This window comes from Salmo salar, chromosome ssa05, assembly GCF_905237065.1.
Source record: "Salmo salar chromosome ssa05, Ssal_v3.1, whole genome shotgun sequence".
Classification (NCBI taxonomy): Eukaryota; Metazoa; Chordata; class Actinopteri; order Salmoniformes; family Salmonidae; genus Salmo; species Salmo salar.
Genome location: NC_059446.1, coordinates 74,335,062 through 74,359,495, shown reverse-complemented (window position 1 = coordinate 74,359,495; position 24,434 = coordinate 74,335,062). Strand labels below are relative to the sequence as shown.

Here is a 24,434-nt window from a genome sequence, read left to right as displayed (position 1 = left end):
CCCTTCTCACTCTTTCACTCTTTCACTCATGCTCCCTCTCTTTCTATCTCTCTTTCTCTAGCACTCTCTTTCATTCACACAAATTCACCAACCCCCTCCACTCTCCCCATTCTCTATACTCCACTATTATTTTAATTCTCCCCCTTCACTCACTCTTTCATTTTTCCCTCCCTCCCTCCCTCCCTCCCTCCCTCTTTCTCTCTCTCTCTCTTTCTTTCTTTCTCTGTCTGTCTGTCTGTCTGTCTGTCTGTCTGTCTGTCTGTCTGTCTGTCTGTCTGTCTGTCTGTCTGTCTGTCTGTCTGTCTGTCTGTCTGTCTGTCTGTCTGTCTGTCTCTCTCTCTTTCCCCCTCTCTCTCTCTCTCTCTCTCTCTCTCTCTCTCACACTCTCTCTCTGTTTTGTCACTAAGCTTTTCAGTGACCAACACTGGACTCATGCCCACTCACTTGTCCCCCCTTTGCATTCTTCCTTTCTTTCTCTCTTGGCTCTCTCTCTCACTCAATCACTCTTTCCCTCTCCATCTGTACTTTACTGAGATCTAAACAGCTACTTTGAATGATAGAGGGGACCCAGTGTGTAACGCACACACTCTGAGCTAATTTAGAGAGCTGTAACAGGTTGGATCAGGAGCCCCAGTCTCTCTCTCTATCTCTCTGTCTGTCCGCTCATCTGTGGTTGTGTATGGGAGAGGAGGGCTAACATGGACTTGGTGGGTCTCTCTCTGCCTCTATTACTTGTGTTTTGGCAATGGACAACTACCACAGGCGCCGCCGGTAAGACCTACATCAGCCTTAAGATGGTTTGTTTTGGTTATTGTTTGTTGTTGTAGTAGTACACTCTTGGAAAAAAGGGTTCCAAAAGGGTTCTTCAGCTGTCCCCTTTTTGGTTTCAGGTAAAAACCCATTTTGGTTCCAGATAGAACACCTTTGGGTTCCTCTGTGGAACAAAAAAGCGTTATTCAAAAGGTTATCCTATGGGGACAGCGAAGAACCCTTTTGGGTTCTAGATAGCACCTTTTTTTCTTAGAGTGTAGCAGTGGGGGTAGTGGTGGTGGCGGTGGTGGTGGTAGTGATGGTGGTGGTGGTTATGGTGGTGCCGGTGGAGGTGGTGGTGCTGGGGGAGGTGGTGGTGCCGGTGGTGGTTGAAGAAACTAGTAGCAGTAGTAATAACAGTAGAATAGTGGCAGTAGAATCAGTAGTTGAACAAGGAACAGTATAGTGGTAGTTCAGATATACTGTATATAGTAGTTCAGATATACTGTATATAGTAGTTCAGATATACGGTATATAGTAGTTCAGATATACTGTATATAGTAGTTCAGATATACTGTATATAGTAGTCCAGATATACGGTATATAGTAGTCCAGATATACTGTATTTAGCAGTTCAGATATACTGTATATAGTAGTTCAGATATACTGTATATAGCATATATATTTTTACAGATGATTTTACAGGTGTCACTTTTCAATGACACCTGTTCGTATTGAAAATGTCACTTGCTGACAATATGTTGAATAATTTGGTGAATGTAATACTGAATGTAATTGTTAATAACTGCTGTAATGTGTTATTGTGAGAATGACAATGAAGAAACGTGATTTTATTTCCCCTCTTTCAGTGACGTACTGGACGTACACGGGTAAGAACATCTCTCTCAATAACCAAAAGGCCTTCAAGTTGATTTATAACTATGTTATTATAACTCATAAAGTAAGTGTAGATCCCAGTAGGAATATTATCCCTGCCACTAAACACTACACAAATACAACAGTCTCTGTCTGTCTGTCATTTATACATCAGCTCACCTACTGTACATTCTGTCTCTCTCTCTCTCTCTCTCTCTCGGCATGGGAGAAACAGAAAGAAGGAGTGGGGAATGGAGAGAGGGATGGAAATGGGGGTGCAGAAGAGGGAAAGCGAGCTAAAGAGGGGGAGGAAAACGAGAGAAGTGGCAGGTGCACGAGGAGGATGAAGAGTTGGAAAGACGTGTTTCAGCAGCATTGTTACGCCACACAATAACCCTGTGTGTTAATTGTACTGTCCAGGCTGAGGCACACTGCCTGCCTATCATGTGGACAATGACACTGTAGACCTGAATGGCCCTTAGTGAATGCATACAGAGTGGTAGTGTGTACACTAAGTTCACACAGAGCTTTACCATTCACATAAAGTACAAAACCGTACAGTATGTCCTCTAACCAGAGCCTGTGTCCAGGGCTAGCTGGCATCACCACACGGTGATGTTTTTCTCTGTGTACTATAGGACGCGATATACTGTTAAAGTAAATGGTGATGTGGGAGTTGTGTTGTGTTGGTGTGTGTGAGGGGATCTGTGGCATTCTGTGGCTGGCTCGCTCACAGGCACTGCGGCTCTTTGTATGGCATTTTGTGTGTCTGTGTGTGTGTGTGTGTATTTTGTGTGTGTGTGTGTGTGTGTGTGTGTGTGTGTGTGTGTGTGTGTGTGTGTGTGTGTGTGTGTGTGTGTGTGTGTGTGTGAGTGTGTGTGAGAGTGTGTGTGAGAGTGTGTGTGTGTGTGTGGCATTGTTCCCATCCACATTGGGGACAGTGGCAGCGCTATGAGAGGTAGAGCAGGTCAGAATGACGGAATATTCTCTCCATTGTAACCATGGGGACCTCCATGACAACCAACTGTGGAGCTGCAGGACAAGTTTTTCTCCTTTTTTGGGGGTGGTGGGCAAGGAGGGGGATAGAGGACGGCTTAGAGGTACAGGCCGGGGGAGTGTGTGTGTGTGTGTGTGTGTGTGTGTGTGTGTGTGTGTGTGTGTGTGTGTGTGTGTGTGTGTGTGTGTGTGTGTGTAGGCCCAGCTAGCACATTTGGTTCCTTGGAAGTTGTGGGAACGTATGTTTTTGGGTTGACATTGGTTATGGGAACGATGCCATATGTTTTCTGACAAGTAAAATGGATTTTTTTTTAAACGTAAGTGAAGATTTTGCCTGTTCTGGGTTTTGCCTGTTCTAAGTTTATTTTATGTTGCAGGGAGGTTCTGATAAAGTTTTACTCTGGTTCCTTCCCACTGGGCAAAAACTGGTTGAGTCATCAACATAAGGGCATTTCGTATTTTTTTTACCCAACTTTTAACCTAAATCCAATGAAAATGTTTTGTTGATTTCATGTTGATTCACATTAGTTGGCAACTCAACCAAATGTAAATCAAAACTACACGTCCAAAAATGGATGTTGCAACTGCTGATTGTGCCTTTAAAGTAATGAAATACTGTCACGCCCTGACCTGAGAGAGAGGGGTTGTTTCTCTATGTGGTTAGGTCAGGTTGTGGGGTGGGCATTCTATGGTGTCTATTTCTTTGTGTTGAGCCGAGTATGGTTCCTAATCAGAGGCAGCTGTCTATCGTTGTCTCTGATTAGGAATCATACTTAGGCAGCCTTTCCCCACCTGTAGTTGTGGGATCTTATTTTAGTACAGCTTGTTAAGCCTGCAAGACGTGACGGTCGCTATCATTGTTTATGCCTTTTTGTTTGTAGTGTTCTGAGGTAAATAAAATATGATGAACACTTACCACGCTGCACTTTGGTCCACTCCTTTGGACGATCGTGACAAATACCAAGAAAATGTTTTTGGTGAAGTTCCTTAAATGCGCTGAGAACGATCCAAAGCCAAGCAACTATCCTGCACCATTCCCAGAACGTTGTGGGAAGATTGTATGCAAAATAACCATAGGACAACCACGCTCTCACCAAGCTATAACAAACATATGGTTCACAGAACCTTTTATGTGGTAGCTGGGGAGATAGTGATGGTGTAAAAAAGGCTCTCTCTAATCCCCCTAGGAAAGTAAAATCCCCCTGAGCCCACTGCAGATAAACACTAGGGTGGAGTGGGAGAGACAGAGTGGGTGTGTAAGTACAGCACTAATGTAGAAAGGATCCCCTCACATTGATTAACAGTAGCATGGAGAGTAGAGCACTGACCTCCGTAGCAGGCTAGAGCACCCTGAGGGTTGGAGAGGAGACCTCACATTGATTAACAGTAGCATGGAGAGTAGAGCACTGACCTCCGTAGCAGGCTAGAGCATCCTGAGGGTTGGAGAGGAGACCTCACATTGATTAACAGTAGCATGGAGAGTAGAGCACTGACCTCCGTAGCAGGCTACAGCACCCTGAGGGTTGGAGAGGAGACCTCACATTGATTAACAGTAGCATGGAGAGTAGAGCACTGACCTCCGTAGCAGGCTAGAGCACCCTGAGGGTTGGAGAGGAGACCTCACATTGATTAACAGTAGCATGGAGAGTAGAGCACTGACCTCCGTAGCAGGCTAGAGCACCCTGAGGGTTGGAGAGGAGACCTCACATTGATTAACAGTAGCATGGAGAGTAGAGCACTGACCTCCGTAGCAGGCTAGAGCACCCTGAGGGTTGGAGAGGAGACCTCACATTGATTAACAGTAGCATGGAGAGTAGAGCACTGACCTCCGTAGCAGGCTAGAGCACCCTGAGGGTTGGAGAGGAGACCTCACATTGATTAACAGTAGCATGGAGAGTAGAGCACTGACCTCCGTAGCAGGCTAGAGCACCCTGAGGGTTGGAGAGGAGACCTCACATTGATTAACAGTAGCATGGAGAGTAGAGCACTGACCTCCGTAGCAGGCTACAGCACCCTGAGGGTTGGAGAGGAGACCTCACATTGATTAACAGTAGCATGGAGAGTAGAGCACTGACCTCCGTAGCAGGCTAGAGCACCCTGAGGGTTGGAGAGGAGACCTCACATTGATTAACAGTAGCATGGAGAGTAGAGCACTGACCTCCGTAGCAGGCTAGAGCACCCTGAGGGTTGGAGAGGAGACCTCACATTGATTAACAGTAGCATGGAGAGTAGAGCACTGACCTCCGTAGCAGGCTAGAGCATCCTGAGGGTTGGAGAGGAGACCTCACATTGATTAACAGTAGCATGGAGAGTAGAGCACTGACCTCCGTAGCAGGCTAGAGCATCCTGAGGGTTGGAGAGGAGACCTCACATTGATTAACAGTAGCATGGAGAGTAGAGCACTGACCTCCGTAGCAGGCTAGAGCACCCTGAGGGTTGGAGAGGAGACCTCACATTGATTAACAGTAGCATGGAGAGTAGAGCACTGACCTCCGTAGCAGGCTAGAGCACCCTGAGGGTTGGAGAGGAGACCTCACATTGATTAACAGTAGCATGGAGAGTAGAGCACTGACCTCTGTAGCAGGCTAGAGCACCCTGAGGGTTGGAGAGGAGACCTCACATTGAGATCTGACTGCTGACTGAATGCCAGGGTTATGAAATATAGGGCCACACTGACTATGAACCGTCTGTGTATTCGGTATTATTAACTGTTTTAAACTAGGTGGTTCGTGCTCAGAATGCTGATTGGTGGAAATCCGTGGTATATGAGACCATATACCATGGGTATGATTTTTTTTTTTTTACTGTTCTAATTATGTTTATAATCAGTTTATAATAGCAATAAGGCAACTCAGGATTTTGTGGTATAGTTGCATCGTGCCTAAGAACAGCCCTTAGCCGTGGTATATTGGCCATATACCACGCCCCCTCGGGCCTTATTGCTTAATTATACCATGGCATTGTTGAATACTTGTTTCTGATTGTCTTGAAAGGCTTCTTGTAATTGTGCTGGTTTGAGTCTAAGTTGTGCTCCTGCCCCTGTCCTTTACTACCATCACCCCTCTCCTCTTTTCTGCCTACTCTCAAATTCAAATTCTTTCTCTTTGTCACGCTCTTTTTCAGATATTCCATTCTCTACATGTCCTTTCATTATTCCACCTCTCTGACCCATTCTCCTGTCTTCCCTCAGTCTCTCTAGTCTGAATCCCCTCTACCCGTCTCTCTCTTTCTCTCTGTCCCAAGAATGTCTCTCTGTGCACCCATCAGTCTCCCTCTCTCTGCTCCAGTTTCTCTCTCCCCTTCAATTAGTAATGAGGAAGGATGTTTGTGTGTGTGCGCTCACCACTGTGAATATAATACACTACCTCATCATGCACGCATGACTGACCACTGACTTTACACTCCTGTATACACACTCTCTCTCTCTCACACACACACACACACACACACACACACACACACACACACACACACACACACACACACACACACACACACACACACACACACACACACACACACACACACACACACACACACACACACACATGCGTACACAGACACACACCAGCCAGTATTCTAACATTCTGATACTCCATACAGATGTAGAATCTTAATTTGATCTGTATTGTTGTAGCAAAGTAATCCTGCAGCAACAAGATTTGAACTTTTAGTCCATAATATTGCTTGACCGGTGGTTAGGCTATATTCTGGACAAAAGTATGTTACATGAAAAGTGCTATGCTACCTTCAGAAAGTATTCATACCTCTTGAAATATTTCACATTTTGTTGTGAGGGGATCTGTGGCATTCTGAATTCAAAATGGATGAAATATTTTATTTTCTCACCCATCTACACATAATAATACCCCATAACAACAAAGTGAAAACATGTATTAAGAAATTGTTGCAAATTTATTGAAAATGAAATACAGAAATATCTCATTTATATAAGTATTGAGTCAATACTTTGTAGAAGCACCTTTGGCAGCGATTACAGCTGTGAGTGTTTCTGGGTAAGTCACTAAGAGCTTTGCACACCTGGATTGTGCAACATTTGCCCATTATTCTTTTCAAATTCTTCAAGCTCTGTCAAATTGGTTGTTGAACATTGCTTGACAACCATTCTCAGGTCTTGCCATAGATTTTGAAGTAGATTTAAGTCAAAACGGTATCTCGGCCACTCAGGAACATTTACTGTCTTCTTGGTAAGCAACTCTAAGATTCTGTAGATTTGACCTTGTGTTTTAGGTTATTTAGGTTATTATCTCCCACTGTCTGATGGAAAACAGACTAAAATACATTTTCCTCTTGGACCTAGACTTGGTGCTCCGGTACCACCTGCTGTGCGGTAGCAGAGAGAACAGTCTATGACTGGGGTGGCTGGAGTCCTTGACAATTTTTAGGGCCTTCCTCTGACACTGCCTGGTATAGAGGTCCTGGATGGCAGGATGCTTGGCCCCTTGTGATGTACTGGGCCATATGCACTACCCTCTGTAGTGCCTTGCGGTCGGAGGCCGAGCAGTTGCCATACCAGGCGGTGATGCAACCAGTCAGGATGCTCTCGATGGCGCAGCTGTAAAACCTTTTGAGGATCTAAGGACCCATGCCAAATCTTTTCAGTCTCCTGAGGGGGAATAGGTTTTGTCGTGCCCTCTTCACGACTGTCTTGATGTGCTTGGACCATGTTAGTTTGTTGGTGAGGTGGACGCCAAGGAACTTGAAGCTCTCAACCTGCTCCACTACAGCCCTGTCGATGAGAATGGGGGCGTGCTCGGTCCTCCTTTTCCTGTAGTCCACAATCATCTCCTTTGTCTTGATCACGTTGAGGGAGAGGTTGTTGTCTTGGCACCACAATGCCATGTCTCTGAACTCCTCCCTATAGGCTGTCTCATCGTTGTTGGTGATCAGGCCTACCACTGTTGTGTCATCAGCAAACTGAATGATGGTGTTGGAGTTGTGCCTAGCCATGCAGTCGTGGGTGAACAGGGAGTACAGAAGGGGACTGAGCACGCACCACTGAGGGGCCCCAGTGTTGAGTATCAGCGTGGCGGATGTGTTGTTACCTACCCTTACCACCTGGGGGCGGCCTGTCAGTAAGTCTAGGATCCAGTTGCAGAGGGAGGTGTTTAGTCCCAGGGTCCTTAGCTTAGTGATGAGCTTTGAGGGCACTATGGTGTTGAACGCTGAGCTGTAGTCAATGAATAGCATTCTCACATAGGTGTTCCTTTTGTCCAGGTGGGAAAGGGCAGTGTTGAGTACAATAGAGATTGCATCATCTGTGGATCTGTTGGTGCGGTATACAAATTGGAGTGGGTCTAGGGTTTCTGGGATAATGATGTAAGTCTGTGCGGTGTGTGTGTGTGTGTGTGTGTGTGTGTGTGTGTGTGTGTGTGTGTGTGTGTGTGTGTGTGTGTAACTGTGTGTTTGTGTGTGTACCGTATATGTGTGTGTGTTGTGTGTCTGGGTGTGTGTTCGTCAGGGTGATGATGCTCATTAGGCATTAATCATTAGTCAGAGCAGGTCAAGTATAGAGGGGGAGTGTGAAAGAGAGGATGAGCAGGATGGATCCCCAACTTATCTTCTGTTTTCCACAGAAAATGGTCATGTAATAGGTCAAGAGGTCAATATGAAATGTTACAGAAGAAAAGGTCCGCTGACTGACTGACTGGCCATGCTTAATGTGTGTGGTACATCACTGATAGAGAGTCACTCTCTTCCCTTCCCCTCCCCTTCAGGTTCAGTAGGCCAGTCCAAGTGGGCGGAGTACTTCCCAGACTGTGGTGGTAAGGCCCAGTCTCCGGTTGACGTGGCAACGGTCCAGACCCAGTATGACCCCAGCCTGGGCCCTCTTACCCCCCTCGGTTATAGCCAGCATGGCAACAAACCCTTCAGCCTCTACAACAACGGACATACAGGTAACTACAGCAACCATGATGACTCCATCACTAACATACATACAGGTAACTACAGCAACCATGCTGACTCCATCACTAACAACAACCATACAGGTAACTACAGCAACCATGCTGACTCCATCACTAACAACATACATACTGGTAACTACAGCAACCATGCTGACTCCATCACTAACAACATACAGGTAACTACAGCAACCATGCTGACTCCATCACTAACAACAACCATACAGGTAACTACAGCAACCATGCTGACTCCATCACTAACAACATACAGGTAACTACAGCAACCATGCTGACTCCATCACTAACAACATACATACAGGTAACTACAGCAACCATGCTGACTCCATCACTAACAACGTACAGGTAACTACAGCAACCATGCTGACTCCATCACTAACAACAACCATACAGGTAACTACAGCAACCATGCTGACTCCATCACTAACAACATACATACTGGTAACTACAGCAACCATGCTGACTCCATCACTAACAACAACCATACAGGTAACTACAGCAACCATGCTGACTCCATCACTAACAACATACAGGTAACTACAGCAACCATGCTGACTCCATCACTAACAACATACATACAGGTAACTACAGCAACCATGCTGACTCCATCACTAACAACGTACAGGTAACTACAGCAACCATGCTGACTCCATCACTAACAACAACCATACAGGTAACTACAGCAACCATGCTGACTCCATCACTAACAACAACCATACAGGTAACTACAGCAACCATGCTGACTCCATCACTAACAACATACAGGTAACTACAGCAACCATGCTGACTCCATCACTAACAACAACCATACAGGTAACTACAGCAACCATGCTGACTCCATCACTAACAACATACAGGTAACTACAGCAACCATGCTGACTCCATCACTAACAACGTACAGGTAACTACAGCAACCATGCTGACTCCATCACTAACAACATACAGGTAACTACAGCAAACATGCTGACTCCATCACTAACAACAACCATACAGGTAACTACAGCAACCATGCTGAATCCATCACTAACAACATACATACAGGTAACTACAGCAACCATGCTGACTCCATCACTAACAACATACAGGTAACTACAGCAACCATGCTGACTCCATCACTAACAACATACAGGTAACTACAGCAACCATGCTGACTCCATCACTAACAACATACAGGTAACTACAGCAACCATGCTGACTCCATCACTAACAACATACAGGTAACTACAGCAACCATGCTGAATCCATCACTAACAACAACCATACAGGTAACTACAGCAACCATGCTGACTCCATCACTAACAACATACATACAGGTAACTACAGCAACCATGCTGACTCCATCACTAACAACATACAGATAACTACAGCAACCATGCTGACTCCATCACTAACAACATACAGGTAACTACAGCAACCATGCTGACTCCATCACTAACAACATACAGGTAACTACAGCAACCATGCTGACTCCATCACTAAGAACATACAGGTAACTACAGCAACCATGCTGACTCCATCACTAACAACATACAGGTAACTACAGCAACCATGCTGACTCCATCACTAACAACAACCATACAGGAAACTACAGCAACCATGCTGACTCCATCACTAACAACACACAGGTAACTACAGCAACCATGCTGACTCCATCACTAACAGCAGTCATACAGGTAACTACAGCAACCCTGCTGACTCCATCACTAACAGCAGTCATATATGTAACTACAACAACCATGCTGACTCCATCACTAACAACATACAGGTAACTACAGCAACCATGCTGACTCCATCACTAACAACATACAGGTAACTACAGCAACCATGCTGAATCCATCACTAATAACAACCATACAGGTAACTACAGCAACCATGCTGACTCCATCACTAACAACATACATACAGGTAACTACAGCAACCATGCTGACTCCATCACTAACAACAGCCAGGTAACTACAGCAACCATGCTGACTCCATCACTAACAACATACAGGTAACTACAGCAACCATGCTGACTCCATCACTAACAACATACAGGTAACTACAGCAACCATGCTGAATCCATCACTAACAACAACCATACAGGTAACTACAGCAACCATGCTGACTCCATCACTAACAACATACATACAGGTAACTACAGCAACCATGCTGACTCCATCACTAACAATATAAAGGTAACTAACTACAGCAACCATGCTAAATCCATCACTAAAAACATAGAGGTAACTACAGCAACCATGCTGACTCCATCACTAACAACATACAGATAACTACAGCAACCATGCTGACTCCATCACTAACAACAACCATACAGGTAACTACAGCAACCATGCTGACTCCATCACTAACAACATACAGATAACTACAGCAACCATGCTGACTCCATCACTAACAACATACAGGTAACTACAGCAACCATGCTGACTCCATCACTAAGAACATACAGGTAACTACAGCAACCATGCTGACTCCATCACTAACAACATACAGGTAACTACAGCAACCATGATGACTCCATCACTAACAACATACAGGTAACTACAGCAACCATGCTGACTCCATCACTAAGAACATACAGGTAACTACAGCAACCATGCTGACTCCATCACTAACAACATACAGGTAACTACAGCAACCATGCTGAATCCATCACTAACAACAACCATACAGGTAACTACAGCAACCATGCTGACTCCATCACTAACAACATACATACAGGTAACTACAGCAACCATGCTGACTCCATCACTAACAACATACATACAGGTAACTACAGCAACCATGCTGACTCCATCACTAACAACATACATACAGGTAACTACAGCAACCATGCTGACTCCGTCACTAACAACATACAGGTAACTACAGCAACCATGCTGACTCCATCACTAACAACATACAGGTAACTACAGCAACCATGCTGATTCCATCACTAACAACATACATGTAACTACAGCAACCATGCTGACTCAATCACTAACAACATACAGGTAACTACAGCAACCATGCTGAATCCATCACTAACAACAACCATACAGGTAACTACAGCAACCATGCTGACTCCATCACTAACAACATACATACAGGTAACTACAGCAACCATGCTGACTCCATCACTAACAATATAAAGGTAACTAACTAGAGCAACCATGCTGAATCCATCACCAAAAACATAGAGGTAACTACAGCAACCATGCTGACTCCATCACTAACAACATACATACAGGTAACTACAGCAACCATGCTGACTCCGTCACTAACAACATACAGGTAACTACAGCAACCATGCTGACTCCATCACTAACAACATACAGGTAACTACAGCAACCATGCTGACTCCATCACTAAGAACATACTGGTAAATACAGCAACCATGCTGACTCCATCACTAACAACATACCGGTAACTACAGCAACCATGCTGACTCCATCACTAACAACATACAGGTAACTACAGCAACCATGCTGACTCCATCACTAACAACATACAGGTAAATACAGCAACCATGCTGACTCCATCACTAACAACATAGAGGTAACTACAGCAACCATGCTGACTCCATCACTAACAACATACAGGTAAATACAGCAACCATGCTGACTCCATCACTAACAACATACAGGTAACTACAGCAACCATGCTGACTCCGTCACTAACAACATACAGGTAAATACAGCAACCATGCTGACTCCATCACTAACAACATACAGGTAACTACAGCAACCATGCTGACTCCATCACTAACAACATACAGGTAACTACAACAACCATGCTGACTCCATCACTAACAACAGCCATACAGGTAACTACAGCAACCATGCTGACTCCATCACTAACAACAACCATACAGGTAACTACAGCAACCATGCTGACTCCATCACTAACAGCAGTCATACATGTAACTACAACAACCATGCTGACTCCATCACTAACAACATACAGGTAACTACAGCAACCATGCTGAATCCATCACTAATAAGAACCATACAGGTAACTACAGCAACCATGCTGACTCCATCACTAACAACATACATACAGGTAACTACAGCAACCATGCTGACTCCATCACTAACAACAGCCAGGTAACTACAGCAACCATGCTGACTCCATCACTAACAACATACAGGTAACTACAGCAACCATGCTGACTCCATCACTAACAACATACAGGTAACTACAGCAACCATGCTGAATCCATCACTAACAACAACCATACAGGTAACTACAGCAACCATGCTGACTCCATCACTAACAACATACATACAGGTAACTACAGCAACCATGCTGACTCCATCACTAACAACATACAGGTAACTACAGCAACCATGCTGAATCCATCACTAATAACAACCATACAGGTAACTACAGCAACCATGCTGACTCCATCACTAACAACATACATACAGGTAACTACAGCAACCATGCTGACTCCATCACTAACAACATACAGGTAACTACAGCAACCATGCTGAATCCATCACTAATAACAACCATACAGGTAACTACAGCAACCATGCTGACTCCATCACTAACAACATACATACAGGTAACTACAGCAACCATGCTGACTCCATCACTAACAACAGCCAGGTAACTACAGCAACCATGCTGACTCCATCACTAACAACATACAGGTAATTACAGCAACCATGCTGACTCCATCACTAACAACATACAGGTAACTACAGCAACCATGCTGAATCCATCACTAACAACAACCATACAGGTAACTACAGCAACCATGCTGACTCCATCACTAACAACATACATACAGGTAACTACAGCAACCATGCTGATTCCATCACTAACAATATAAAGGTAACTAACTACAGCAACCATGCTAAATCCATCACTAAAAACATAGAGGTAACTACAGCAACCATGCTGACTCCATCACTAACAACATACAGATAACTACAGCAACCATGCTGACTCCATCACTAACAACAACCATACAGGTAACTACAGCAACCATGCTGACTCCATCACTAACAACATACAGATAACTACAGCAACCATGCTGACTCCATCACTAACAACATACAGGTAACTACAGCAACCATGCTGACTCCATCACTAAGAACATACAGGTAACTACAGCAACCATGCTGACTCCATCACTAACAACATACAGGTAACTACAGCAACCATGATGACTCCATCACTAACAACATACAGGTAACTACAGCAACCATGCTGACTCCATCACTAAGAACATACAGGTAACTACAGCAACCATGCTGACTCCATCACTAACAACATACAGGTAATTACAGCAACCATGCTGACTCCATCACTAACAACAGCCATACAGGTATCTACAGCAACCATGCTGACTCCATCACTAACAACATATATACAGGTAACTACAGCAACCATGCTGACTCCATCACTAACAACATACATACAGGTAACTACAGCAACCATGCTGACTCCATCACTAACAACATACATACAGGTAACTACAGCAACCATGCTGACTCCGTCACTAACAACATACAGGTAACTACAGCAACCATGCTGACTCCATCACTAACAACATACAGGTAACTACAGCAACCATGCTGATTCCATCACTAACAACATACAGGTAACTACAGCAACCATGCTGACTCCATCACTAACAACATACAGGTAACTACAGCAACCATGCTGACTCCATCACTAACAACATACAGGTAACTACAGCAACCATGCTGACTCCATCACTAAGAACATACAGGTAAATACAGCAACCATGCTGACTCCATCACTAACAACATACCGGTAACTACAGCAACCATGCTGACTCCATCACTAACAACATACAGGTAACTACAGCAACCATGCTGACTCCATCACTAACAATACATACAGGTAAATACAGCAACCATGCTGACTCCATCACTAACATACATAGAGGTAACTACAGCAACCATGCTGACTCCGTCACTAACAACATACAGGTAAATACAGCAACCATGCTGACTCCATCACTAACAACATACAGGTAACTACAGCAACCATGCTGACTCCGTCACTAACAACATACAGGTAACTACAGCAACCATGCTGACTCCATCACTAACAACATACAGGTAACTACAGCAACCATGCTGACTCCATCACTAACAACATACAGGTAACTACAACAACCATGCTGACTCCATCACTAACAACAGCCATACAGGTAACTACAGCAACCATGCTGACTCCATCACTAACAACAACCATACAGGTAACTACAGCAACCATGCTGACTCCATCACTAACAACACACAGGTAACTACAGCAGCCATGCTGACTCCATCACTAACAACATATATACAGGTAACTACAGCAACCATGCTGACTCCATCACTAACAGCAGTCATACATGTAACTACAACAACCATGCTGACTCCATCACTAACAACAGCCATTCAGGTAACTACAGCAACCATGCTGACTCCATCACTAACAACATATATACAGGTAACTACAGCAACCATGCTGACTCCATCACTAACAGCAGTCATACATGTAACTACAACAACCATGCTGACTCCATCACTAACAACAGCCATTCAGGTAACTACAGCAACCATGCTGACTCCATCACTAACAACATACATACAGGTAACTACAGCAACCATGCTGATTCCATCACTAACAACATACAGGTAACTACAGCAACCATGCTGACTCCATCCTAACAACAACCATACAGGTAACTACAGCAACCATGCTGACTCCATCACTAACAACATACAGGTAACTACAGCAACCATGCTGACTCCATCACTAACAACATACAGGTAACTACAGCAACCGTGCTGACTCCATCACTAACAACATACATACAGGTAACTACAGCAACCATGCTGACTCCATCACTAACAACATACGTACAGGTACCTACAGCAACCATGCTGACTCCATCACTAACAACAGCCATACAGGTAACTACAGCAACCATGCTGACTCCATCACTAACAGCAGTCATACAGGTAACTACAGCAACCATGCTGACTCCATCACTAACAGCAGTCATACATGTAAATACAACAACCATGCTGACTCCATCACTAACAACATACAGGTAACTACAGCAACCATGCTGACTCCATCACTAACAACATACAGGTAACTACAGCAACCATGCTGAATCCATCACTAATAACAACCATACAGGTAACTACAGCAACCATGCTGACTCCATCACTAACAACATACAGATAACTACAGCAACCATGCTGACTCCATCACTAACAACATACAGGTAACTACAGCAACCATGCTGACTCCATCACTAAGAACATACAGGTAACTACAGCAACCATGCTGACTCCATCACTAACAACATACAGGTAACTACAGCAACCATGCTGACTCCATCACTAACAACATACAGGTAACTACAGAAACCATGCTGACTCCATCACTAAGAACATACAGATAACTACAGCAACCATGCTGACTCCATCACTAACAACATACAGGTAACTACAGCAACCATGCTGACTCCATCACTAACAACAGCCATACAGGTATCTACAGCAACCATGCTGACTCCATCACTAACAACAACCATACAGGTAACTACAGAAACCATGCTGACTCCATCACTAACAACACACAGGTAACTACAGCAACCATGCTGACTCCATCACTAACAGCAGTCATACAGGTAACTACAGCAACCATGCTGACTCCATCACTAACAGCAGTCATACATGTAACTACAACAACCATGCTGACTCCATCACTAACAACATACAGGTAACTACAGCAACCATGCTGACTCCATCACTAACAACATACAGGTAACTACAGCAACCATGCTGAATCCATCACTAATAACAACCATACAGGTAACTACAGCAACCATGCTGACTCCATCACTAACAACATAGAGGTAACTACAGCAACCATGCTGACTCCATCACTAACAACATACATACAGGTAACTACAGCAACCATGCTGACTCCATCACTAACAACAGCCAGGTAACTACAGCAACCATGCTGACTCCATCACTAACAACATACAGGTAACTGCAGCAACCATGCTGACTCCATCACTAACAACATACAGGTAACTACAGCAACCATGCGGACTCCATCACTAACAACATACATACAGGTAACTACAGCAACCATGCTGACTCCATCACTAACAACATACAGGTAACTACAGCAACCATGCTGAATCCATCACTAACAACAACCATACAGGTAACTACAGCAACAATGCTGACTCCATCACTAACAACAACCATACAGGTAACTACAGCAACCATGCTGACTCCATCACTAACAACATACATACAGGTAACTACAGCAACCATGCTGACTCCATCACTAACAACATACAGGTAACTACAGCAACCATGCTGACTCCATCACTAACAACAACCATACAGGTAACTACAGACACCATGCTGACTCCATCACTAACAACATACATACAGGTAACTACAGCAACCATGCTGACTCCATCACTAACAACGTACAGGTAACTACAGCAACCATGCTGAATCCATCACTAACAACAACCATACAGGTAACTACAGCAACCATGCTGAATCCATCACTAACAACAACCGTACAGGTAACTAAAGCAACCATGCTGACTCCATCACTAACAACAACCATACAGGTACCTACAGCAACCATGCTGACTCCATCACTAACAACATACAGGTAACTACAGCAACCATGCTGACTCCATCACTAACAACATACAGGCAACTACAGCAACCATGCTGACTCCATCACTAACAACAACCATACAGGTAACTACAGCAACCATGCTGACTCCATCACTAACAACGTACAGGTAACTACAGCAACCATGCTGACTCCATCACTAACAACAACCATACAGGTAACTACAGCAACCATGCTGACTCCATCAATAACAACATACATACAGGTAACTACAGCAACCATGCTCACTCCATTACTAACAACATACATACAGGTAACTACAGCAACCATGCTGACTCCATCACTAACAACACACAGGTAACTACAGCAACCATGCTGACTCCATCACTAAGAACATACATACAGGTAACTACAGAAACCATGCTGACTCCATCACTAACAACATACAGGTAACTACAGCAACCATGCTGACTCCATCACTAACAACATACATACAGGTAACTACAGCAACCATGCTGACCCCATAACTAACAACATATATACAGGTAACTACAGCAACCATGCTGACTCCATCAGTAACAACATACAGGTAACTACAGCAACCATGCTGACTCCATCACTAACAACATACAGGTAACTACAGCAACCATGCTGACTCCATCACTAACAACATACATACAGGTAACTACAGCAACCATGCTGACCCCATCACTAACAACATACAGGTAACTACAGCAACCATGCTGACTCCATCACTAACAACATACATACAGGTAACTACAGCAACCATGCTGACCCCATCACTAACAACATATATACAGGTAACTACAGCAACCATGCTGACTCCATCAGTAACAACATACAGGTAACTACATCAACCATGCTGACTCCATCACTAACAACATACATACAGATATCTACAGCAGCCATGCTGACTCCATCACTAACAACATACAGGTAACGACAGCAACCATGCTGACTCCATCACTAACAACATATATACAGGTAACTACAGCAACCATGCTGACTCCATCACTAACAACATACAGGTAACTACAGCAACCATGCTGACTCCATCACTAACAACAACCATACAGGTAACTACAGCAACCATGCTGACTCCATCACTAACAACATACAGGTAACTACAGCAACCATGCTGACTCCATCACTAACAACATACAGGTAACTACAGCAACCATGCTGAATCCATCACTAACAACAACCATACAGGTAACTACAGCAACCATGCTGACTCCATCACTAACAACATACATACAGGTAACTACAGCAACCATGCTGACTCCATCACTAACAATATAAAGGTAACTAACTAGAGCAACCATGCTGAATCCATCACCAAAAACATAGAGGTAACTACAGCAACCATGCTGACTCCATCACTAACAACATACATACAGGTAACTACAGCAACCATGCTGACTCCGTCACTAACAACATACAGGTAACTACAGCAACCATGCTGACTCCATCACTAACAACATACAGGTAATTACAGCAACCATGCTGACTCCATCACTAACAACATATATACAGGTAACTACAGCAACCATGCTGACTCCATCACTAACAACATACAGGTAACTACAGCAACCATGCTGACTCCATCACTAACAACAACCATACAGGTAACTACAGCAACCATGCTGACTCCATCACTAACAACATACAGGTAACTACAGCAACCATGCTGACTCCATCACTAACAACATACAGGTAACTACAGCAACCATGCTGAATCCATCACTAACAACAACCATACAGGTAACTACAGCAACCATGCTGACTCCATCACTAACAATATAAAGGTAACTAACTAGAGAAACCATGCTGAATCCATCACCAAAAACATAGAGGTAACTACAGCAACCATGCTGACTCCATCACTAACAACATACATACAGGTAACTACAGCAACCATGCTGACCCCATCACTAACAACATATATACAGGTAACTACAGCAACCATGCTGACTCCATCAGTAACAACATACAGGTAACTACATCAACCATGCTGACTCCATCACTAACAACATACATACAGATATCTACAGCAGCCATGCTGACTCCATCACTAACAACATACAGGTAACGACAGCAACCATGCTGACTCCATCACTAACAACATATATACAGGTAACTACAGCAACCATGCTGACTCCATCACTAACAACATACAGGTAACTACAGCAACCATGCTGACTCCATCACTAACAACAACCATACAGGTAACTACAGCAACCATGCTGACTCCATCACTAACAACATACAGGTAACTACAGCAACCATGCTGACTCCATCACTAACAACATACAGGTAACTACAGCAACCATGCTGAATCCATCACTAACAACAACCATACAGGTAACTACAGCAACCATGCTGACTCCATCACTAACAACATACATACAGGTAACTACAGCAACCATGCTGACTCCATCACTAACAATATAAAGGTAACTAACTAGAGCAACCATGCTGAATCCATCACCAAAAACATAGAGGTAACTACAGCAACCATGCTGACTCCATCACTAACAACATACATACAGGTAACTACAGCAACCATGCTGACTCCGTCACTAACAACATACAGGTAACTACAGCAACCATGCTGACTCCATCACTAACAACATACAGGTAATTACAGCAACCATGCTGACTCCATCACTAACAACATATATACAGGTAACTACAGCAACCATGCTGACTCCATCACTAACAACATACAGGTAACTACAGCAACCATGCTGACTCCATCACTAACAACAACCATACAGGTAACTACAGCAACCATGCTGACTCCATCACTAACAACATACAGGTAACTACAGCAACCATGCTGACTCCATCACTAACAACATACAGGTAACTACAGCAACCATGCTGAATCCATCACTAACAACAACCATACAGGTAACTACAGCAACCATGCTGACTCCATCACTAACAACATACATACAGGTAACTACAGCAACCATGCTGACTCCATCACTAACAATATAAAGGTAACTAACTAGAGAAACCATGCTGAATCCATCACCAAAAACATAGAGGTAACTACAGCAACCATGCTGACTCCATCACTAACAACATACATACAGGTAACTACAGCAACCATGCTGACTCCGTCACTAACAACATACAGGTAACTACAGCAACCATGCTGACTCCATCACTAACAACATACAGGTAACTACAGCAACCATGCTGACTCCATCACTAAGAACATACAGGTAACTACAGCAACCATGCTGACTCCATCACTAACAACATACAGGTAACTACAGCAACCATGCTGACTCCATCACTAACAACATACATACAGGTAACTACAGCAACCATGCTGACTCCATCACTAACAACATACGTACAGGTAACTACAGCAACCATGCTGACTCCATCACTAACAACACACAGGTAACTACAGCAGCAATGCTGACTCCATCACTAACAACATACAGGTAACTACAGCAACCATGCTGACTCCATCACTAACAACATACAGGTAACTACAGCAACCATGCTGACTCCATCACTAACAACAACCATACAGGTAACTACAGCAACCATGCTGACTCCATCACTAACAACAACCATACAGGTAACTACAGCAACCATGCTGACTCCATCACTAACAACATACATACAGGTAACTACAGCAACCATGCTGACTCCATCACTAACAACATACAGGTAACTACAGCAACCATGCTGACTCCATCACTAACAACATACAGGTAACTACAGCAACCAAGCTGACTCCATCACCAACAACATACATACAGGTAACTACAGCAACCATGCTGACTCCATCACTAACAACATACATACAGGTAACTACAGCAACCATGCTGACTCCATCACTAACAACGTACAGGTAACTACAGCAACCATGCTGACTCCATCACTAAGAACATACATACAGGTAACTACAGCAACCATGCTGACTCCATCACTAACAACATACATACAGGTAACTACAGCAACCATGCTGACTCCATCACTAACAACATACAGGTAACTACAGCAACCATGCTGACTCCATCACTAACAACATACATACAGGTAACTACAGCAACCATGCTGACTCCATCACTAACAATGTACAGGTAACTACAGCAACCATGCTGACTCCATCACTAACAACATACAGGTAACTACAGCAACCATGCTGACTCCATCACTAACAACATACAGGTAACTACAGCAACCATGCTGACTCCATCACTAACAACATACATACAGGTAACTACAGCAACCATGCTGACCCCATCACTAACAACATATATACAGGTAACTACAGCAACCATGCTGACTCCATCAGTAACAACATACAGGTAACTACAGCAACCATGCTGACTCCATCACTAACAACATACATACAGATAACTACAGCAACCATGCTGACTCCATCACTAACAACATACAGGTAACGACAGCAACCATGCTGACTCCATCACTAACAACATATATACAGGTAACTACAGCAACCATGCTGACTCCATCACTAACAACATACAGGTAACTACAGCAACCATGCTGACTCCATCACTAACAACAACCATACAGCTAACTACAGCAACCATGCTGACTCCATCACTAACAACATACAGGTAACTACAGCAACCATGCTGACTCCATCACTAACAACATACAGGTAACTACAGCAACCATGCTGAATCCATCACTAACAACAACCATACAGGTAACTACAGCAACCATGCTGACTCCATCACTAACAACATACATACAGGTAACTACAGCAACCATGCTGACTCCATCACTAACAATATAAAGGTAACTAACTAGAGCAACCATGCTGAATCCATCACCAAAAACATAGAGGTAACTACAGCAACCATGCTGACTCCATCACTAACAACATACATACAGGTAACTACAGCAACCATGCTGACTCCGTCACTAACAACATACAGGTAACTACAGCAACCATGCTGACTCCATCACTAACAACATACAGGTAATTACAGCAACCATGCTGACTCCATCACTAACAACAACCATACAGGTAACTACAGCAACCATGCTGACTCCATCACTAACAACATACAGGTAACTACAGCAACCATGCTGACTCCATCACTAACAACATACAGGTAACTACAGCAACCATGCTGAATCCATCACTAACAACAACCATACAGGTAACTACAGCAACCATGCTGACTCCATCACTAACAACATACATACAGGTAACTACAGCAACCATGCTGACTCCATCACTAACAATATAAAGGTAACTAACTAGAGAAGCCATGCTGAATCCATCACCAAAAACATAGAGGTAACTACAGCAACCATGCTGACTCCATCACTAACAACATACATACAGGTAACTACAGCAACCATGCTGACTCCGTCACTAACAACATACAGGTAACTACAGCAACCATGCTGACTCCATCACTAACAACATACAGGTAACTACAGCAACCATGCTGACTCCATCACTAAGAACATACAGGTAACTACAGCAACCATGCTGACTCCATCACTAACAACATACAGGTAACTACAGCAACCATGCTGACTCCATCACTTACAACATACATACAGGTAACTACAGCAACCATGCTGACTCCATCACTAACAGCAGTCATACATGTAACTACAACAACCATGCTGACTCCATCACTAACAACAGCCATTCAGGTAACTACAGCAACCATGCTGACTCCATCACTAACAACATACATACAGGTAACTACAGCAACCATGCTGATTCCATCACTAACAACATACAGGTAACTACAGCAACCATGCTGACTCCATCCTAACAACAACCATACAGGTAACTACAGCAACCATGCTGACTCCATCACTAACAACATACAGGTAACTACAGCAACCATGTTGACTCCATCACTAACAACATACAGGTAACTACAGCAACCATGCTGACTCCATCACTAACAACAACCATACAGGTAACTACAGCAACCATGCTGACTCCATCACTAACAACATACAAGGTAACTACAGCAACCATGCTGACTCCATCACTAACAACATACATACAGGTAACTACAGCAACCATGCTGACTCCATCACTAACAACAACCATACAGGTAACTACAGCAACCATGCTGACTCCATCACTAACAACAACCATACAGGTAACTACAGCAACCATGCTTTCTCTCCATCACAGTGGTGGTTCCTCTCCCAGGCTGGATGGGTTTAGGGGGGCTGCCCTGGCAGTTCACAGCTGTCCAAATGCACCTGCACTGGGGCAACGGAGCCCCGGAGGCCGGGGGCAGCGAACACACCATCAACGGTCAGAGCTCCGCTGCAGAGGTGAGGGACTGTGTGTGTGTTTGGAGGGGGGTGGGGTGTGGGGGGTGTTGGTGGGTGAGAGTTTTTAAGCCTGCATGTGCAAGGACATGCGTACGTGTCATGCTGTATATCCAGGCAGATTGCAGTATTAAGCACTTCAGTTGAGAAACCATACTATGATCCCATTAAATACTATACAGAAACACTAAACAGCAATCTAGACTCTTAGCTAATCTGGTTAACACTAGTCATAGCAGGAGAAAACAAACATGAAAAGAAAGGTTATTGGAGAACAAGTGTTTGAATGATGTTAATTAATTGGGGAGTGGAATTAAATCTGATTGAAATTATTGTAAAGAATTCAGGATTAGAAAGCATGACAAATAAAAGCCTCTCAAACACCTACAGTATACATAGGAAGGGGAACCAACTTTCTCAGGTTGGCAGTGTATTTACTGTACCCTAAAAACACACACACACACTTTTGGAACTTGAAACACTGTCCAGTTCTCTGTGGGAAGGGAATGTAGAACATGCAGTGGATCTGCAAAAATGGGTGGAGAGGTAAAGGAGTGAGGGATGGAGAGAGAGAGAGAGACAGAGAGAGAGAGAGAGAGAGAGAGAGAGAGAGAGAGAGAGAGAGAGAGAGAGAGAGAGAGAGAGAGAGAGTGTTTGGACGAATAAGTCAGATTCTGTCCATCTGCTACTGCACAGGTATGCCAAAAGAGACAGAGCGAGAGGGAGGGACAGAGAGAGAGAGAGAGAGAGAAAGAGAGGGGGGGTAATGAGAGGGAGGGACAGCGAGAGAGAGAGAAAGTGAGAGAGTTTGAAAACATGAAGGAGAGGCTCTGTGCTCTGGTTACACACTATTACATAAAGACAGACAATTAGTCTTTATCTCTCCACCCTCCCCTA

General features: G+C 43.9%; 1 protein-coding gene across 4 annotated transcripts in view; it reads left to right on the top strand.

Annotated features, from left to right (window-relative positions):
- Positions 1-417: 417 nt before the first annotated feature.
- LOC106575022 (carbonic anhydrase 14) overlaps positions 418-24,434 on the top strand; it is a 36,019-nt gene continuing 12,002 nt past the window's right edge. Inside the window, exons 1-4 of one of the 4 annotated variants that reach the window (XM_045718859.1) lie at positions 420-771; positions 1,620-1,640; positions 8,361-8,540; positions 23,395-23,540. In XM_045718859.1, coding sequence (XP_045574815.1) covers positions 699-771; positions 1,620-1,640; positions 8,361-8,540; positions 23,395-23,540 — 420 coding nt within the window. In that variant the 5' untranslated portion in view covers positions 420-698. Of the gene's footprint in view, positions 772-1,619; positions 1,641-8,360; positions 8,541-23,394; positions 23,541-24,434 lie in introns of all 4 variants that reach the window. The other 3 variants (XM_045718862.1, XM_045718861.1, XM_045718860.1) reach the window with 3 other exon arrangements.